General features: G+C 37.0%; 1 protein-coding gene across 1 annotated transcript; it reads right to left on the bottom strand.

The window, feature by feature from the left end:
- Positions 1–495: 495 nt before the first annotated feature.
- LOC125679276 (uncharacterized) lies at positions 496–5,264 on the bottom strand. Its single transcript, XM_056147403.1, has 6 exons — positions 4,673–5,264; positions 4,201–4,456; positions 3,797–4,031; positions 1,839–3,598; positions 849–1,073; positions 496–708 (listed from the first exon to the last, which is right to left on the bottom strand). Exons 1-5 carry the CDS (start codon positions 5,044–5,046, stop codon positions 1,002–1,004), a joined length of 2,697 nt encoding a protein of 898 aa, XP_056003378.1. The 5' UTR covers positions 5,047–5,264; the 3' UTR covers positions 496–708; positions 849–1,001.
- Positions 5,265–5,603: the final 339 nt, after the last annotated feature.

The following is a 5,603-nucleotide window of genomic DNA, read 5'->3' as shown; positions in this document are numbered from 1 at the left end:
AGATAATTTATGCGCTTTCCGCTGTTTTACAGTACATCGACATTCAAAACAACAGATGCAATCAAACACAAAATTGTATTTCAAGCAATGGATGAAGTATCTCAAAGAACACCATGACTGATTGATTCACTGATTCTTGCTTGAGAATTTTTCACTCATATGGAGACGTCACCAAGACCGGTGAAGGGCTTCAAATTTAGGCCTATGTTCGGCGCTTACGGCTATTGAGCAATGCGGGTTCTTTAGCGTGCCACACCTACTGTGCCAAAAAAGTGGAGCCAAATTCGTCCAAGGATAAGATCTATGCATGAGGGAGATAATCCTTAATTTTGAAAGGAATTTCTAAATTTTATAAAATCAATTACATATACATCCGTATTTTCAAGCTAGTAACGAAGTACTTAGCTAGGCCAGCATTTTTTTATTTTTAGGTTTACGAACCCAAGAATTATTAAGTCCCAGAGGAGGAGGAAATAAAAAAAAAAAAAATCCATATTTTGATTCATTATCGACTTTATTCTGTAATGTACATTTATTTTCGCTGTTTCTTTGATGCTCGTGTAACCGGCTCCTTTCCACTGGCTACACAGTGGTTACAAATGGGACGAACAAGATAGTTCGACCTTAAATTGTTTATTTCATCGTTATCAGCCAAATCTTCGTCTTTGCCACAATGAAAACACACAGACTCAAACACCTGGGCAGTTCCTGTTATAAATAATGAACTATTTTGATATTATGTTTGTCATAAGTTACCAACTACCTCCATAGAGCATATATATTGTGAGGCTGTAGAATTGTAGACAATTTTCAAAATTCTCATAAAATGCATCAATTAAAATGAGTACCAGAATAGTACGTGGTCTCCATGGGGCTCTGACAATTCATCCCCTCCTTAACGATGATAATATCTTGGTAAGCACCACCAGGGAAAAGAGGGTTACCACATGAGTAAAGCAGCTCTTCCTTCACACGAGTGACTGCGGTTTCTTGCTCCCTAGTTAGTTTTGCAGCAGAATACACAACCCGTCTTTTCCCACAGTCATGGCAGACAACATAGTTGCGAACTTTGGCTATTAAATAAAAGAACAACATATGATGGATGAAATAAATAAAAACTTTACCATTTTTGATGTTACCAACATCGAAAATGGTAAAGAATATCAAATGAACTTGTTTTGAACACATTTTTTTTAAATATCAGATTGAACAACATTTAACAACTTAAAATGTACCCAGCAGAAGTTTAAACTTTGTTAACTGACACCATTTAAAATGATTTTCAAGTAAACATGTAACAAACCAGCAACAAGCATGGTCTTGAATTTTTTGTCTCTCTCTGTAAGTTCAGGTTTTTTGTGCAAAGAGGGTCTATCTGAATCTGATGTTTCAGTGCCATAAACTTCAGTAAATGGTTTGAATCTGCCATCACATCCCAATACTGGGTCAGGTAAGAAAGAAAGCTGTTCAAACACATCATGAGGAAGTCTAGGTGGGTTAATTGTGCAATATGAGCAGCAAGCATCCTTGCACTTCTTCAGCTGAAATTTATGATCCAGTGTCCTAGCCATATTATATTAGCAAGCAGGTAGAGTGTGCAATAGGAAAGTTAGTATACTAGCTGAGTATGAAAAAGCATGAAAGAATGAGTGTTCGTTACAAGATTAGTACATGCACTGTTTCTTTGATCAAGCTCAATTTAATGCATATCTAAGCTTCATAAATAATTAGGATACCAAAAGCTAGCAAGCTATTATTCTACGAAGGGACATTAACTAATACTTCACACCATTATATGTCATTTTAACATGCAAAAATTACAATGCATATTACCATACCTGAAAGGAATACTGGCGAAACCTTGCATGTGACTTCATGAATGCATGAACCATCCTAGATTTTTCAAAGTTTGAAATATCTTCTGTTTTGTAGTCTTGATCGAGCACATGAATAATTTCAAGCAGATCTTTGATTTCTCCATCTGTTGCTGCACTGTGCACATGAGCAGGTTTTCCTTTTAGTTTAAGTTTCTGAAATCGTTCAGAAATAATAGTGATAGGCTCCTGAATAGAATCTATATAGTCAGTTTTGAAATCTGGATTTTTCTCAGCATATCTTCGTATGGAAGCAAGTGATGTCAATCGCTTTGCTTGTAGCTCTCTTCCCTCAGACATGGCTGTACGACAAAGGGCGGTATTCTGCAATGCAATATTCAAAATTGACATCATCCTCTCTGCAGGATTATTATAGCTTTGGTTTGGGGCTGTTCTAACACAGACTAGCAAGTCTAAATCCAAACTTATAAATTCCAGCAAAGCAGCAACTTGAACAGAGCGAAATGTTGTCCTGTGGTCAGGACCACCATCTGTATAACGGAAGAGTATTGGCTTATCCAAATTCACATCATCATGACTATGAAACTCCCGCAAAATGTTGATGGTTTCCATACCATGCCTAAATGGAGTGGAGCTCTGGAATACCTTGTCTTTCAGTGTAATATGTAAGGTTCCTGAATGAAATGAATCTCTGGAATTTTCAGGAATAGACACTTGAAAGCACACTGAAGGTACCATCCCAGCAATGCTGTAATCGTGATCGAGACAAAGTAGGCCTTTGCTATTGCTAATTGTCAGTCCTTGATGATGTGCCCTAACACCAGTGGAAACAGGTCGGTATGGTTCACCTATGGGTACGATTGCTTTATCATCAAGACACTGCATGTGAGCAAATTCCCTGTACTGGACGGCCATGTCTTTCAACATGTAGAACTGATGTAAGGCAAAGGATGCATCATCATGTTGTGCACGCAGCAATCGTTGCTGTACAGCATATTTAACATTGAATCTGCCGGTGTAGTTTGCTGCCGTTTTAGCCATTGGGTTAGATGGCATGAAATTCAGTCTGATCCAGGAATTTGAAGGAGTCGGATCACCTGGAGGAAGTCTTGCTTTCACTTGTTCTCGTAAATCATCAATAGAAATTGCAAATGGAAGATAGGATGTTGAATGCTGGCGGCGATCATCCACTGTTGAAACCTCCTCCAGTAACTTGGCAAGTTCATCCCAAAATGGTTGTAGCTTCGGGTCACAAGGACGGCCATTGTTTTTCCTAAGGTCCACTATTAAGTCTTCATCATCACTAGATAAAATAAACTTCAAGAATCGTTCATCAACAGCTGCAGTGGTTTGATTCTCTGCACAGTATTCAAAATTTGTAAGCTTGAAGAACATATTTCTCAGTTCATATGGTTTCAGATTCGGATATCTTTCAAAAAACTCTTTCCTTATTGCTCTGGTAGAAAACACAGGCATTTTGTCCTTAATGTGAGTCACTACTTCAAGTTCTTTTTCAGCACTTCTTTCATTTGCACATGGTATTTTCCATAAAAAAAGTGAATTGCCAATGTAGTTCCCAAAACTGATTGAAAACAATGATACTGGAAATGGTAACACGCTCTCTATCTTCATTCTCCATTTGCGCCTATCACTCACCTCACTAGGTTCAAAATTGTCTAATGGGACTGCTTCGTAAGTATCCAAGGTTTCAAGTTTTGAAATAAGGGATTTACAGTCAGTTGGTACAGACTGACCTGGATTACCTGAAATATTAAATATATTTAACAAATTTTGTTTGTGAGAAAATGATGAAAAATTGTCAGATGCCTTTTATTTATATATTAAAGAAATCTTTAGGCCTTCCTTGTATTGAAATTTCTTTGATGACACGTACATTGTACCATTATTTTGGCCCTTGCTATTCAAAACTTTGACCTTGTGATGATGTTTTAAATACTGACCCTCTATAGACTTTAAGGACCAATTGTCGTTGAGAGATCTAACAGGTGTGGGGGATGCATGGTTTTGGTTGGTACGCTCCTGCTGATTTGCTAGAAATTTATGGTATTTCTCCAATGCCTTGTACAGACCATTCACACATTTGTAAAATACTTGAAAGCGAGGATTCGTCCACCATGGATACATCAGTACCTCTGCTAAGGCATCTAGCCTGGCCTTAAGTTCTGGCTCTTTCATCTGTAAAAACAATTTAGTCACTGTATGTTGTTGTTATCCTATTTCTAAATAAAATATTGAAGTATTTCAGTAAAAACTAAGACACCCTGGACATGTTTGTTATTATTTTTTTTTTCAAAACAATAATCCAAAATATCAAATATCATTTTCACATAGCAATCAAGTTTACCTGTACACCAACATATTTTTTATGACACTTTTTCAAATCTCTGTATCCACAAAAGTAGAGCTCGTCTGGGATCTTGCAGGATCTTTCCTTCATTTTGTCAAGAAAAGGGTCAATAAACCAAAGAGTTTCCACTAGAGTGTTGATGATCTTTGATCCAATATCCTGCTGTTGTCTACGAAAACCAACTTGAAAGGTATCCATACATTTCTGAAGAACATCATTATAGAGCTTGTCCTTATTGTTTGATGGTGTCCTTCTACAAAATTTTAACAAAAATTCAAAAACTTTGAAATAAAATTTCAAGAGGAACACTATAGCTATATACATGTAAAGTGAAAGTAGCTCAAAAAGAGGATTTGCTCGTACATTGCATTTTAATATTGCCGACTTTTAAAATTACATGGTTTTTTGTTGTTGTTGTTGTTGTTTTCTTTTTTTTTTTTAGGGTTTTTATTACTTGATAAGAACTTACTTGGGTGGGGGCAGCCAGTCATAAACTCTGTTTACATCACGGAGCACATCAAAAGCATTTCGTTTAGTTGGTTCGGGAACTGCCTTGGCGTTGTTTTCATAGTATACCACTAAGTATCGCACCCCAAATGCAGCGACAGTATGCATTGGCATGTCGTTCGGTATTTGCATCGCATTTTCACTCTGCCTTGAATTTGCTTCATCTGCGTCAGTCTTAAAACCCTCAATTTTCACCAAATGCCTCATCTCACCAACATACCCCTGAACAACAAATTCCCCAGCAAGTTGGGTGTCCTCCGATCGAGCGAAAACTTTCCGAACGGCACTCCCGTCGATATATTTAATACTAAACCAGGCCATACACGTTTTTTCCATCAAAGCGCCATGTTTTCATCAACCGGAAATACGAGTTCGTAAATTCAAAATCTCGATCCCGATACAAATTTGACATCGGAAAGAAAAAAAATCCCAATTTTCTCAATTTTATTTTTTTTCTGAAAATTCGAAAAAGCGAGCGGCGGGTTTGTAAACCTAAAAATAAAAAAATGCTGGCCCTACTGGGCTGTAGAGACCCTCGGGGACTAACAGTCCACCAGCAGAGGCTTCGACCCAGGGGTCATAATGTAAAACTTATACGGTACCAATTTTGATGCACCAGATGCGCATTTCGACAAATAATGTCTCTTCAGTGATGCTCAACCAAAATGTATAATAATGAGTTGCAAACAACAAATAACAACATTTCTAACTAACATCAAAGTATTCGATAACATATTTATAAAATAGAAATATATGATTACAATACATTGTCTACCTATGTGCAATGTTGCTTAAATACCAACATCCTTCACTACTCTAAAACCTGTAATTTAATTAAAACCTCTTGTAACACATAGGGAATAATTAGAAAGACAGGAAATAGTGCAACAACA

The sequence above is a fragment of the Ostrea edulis genome, chromosome 8 (genome assembly GCF_947568905.1).
Source record: "Ostrea edulis chromosome 8, xbOstEdul1.1, whole genome shotgun sequence".
NCBI classification, from domain to species: Eukaryota; Metazoa; Mollusca; class Bivalvia; order Ostreida; family Ostreidae; genus Ostrea; species Ostrea edulis.
The sequence above is the reverse complement of the archived record's forward strand: the minus strand, read 5'-3'. Positions and strand labels throughout refer to the sequence as shown.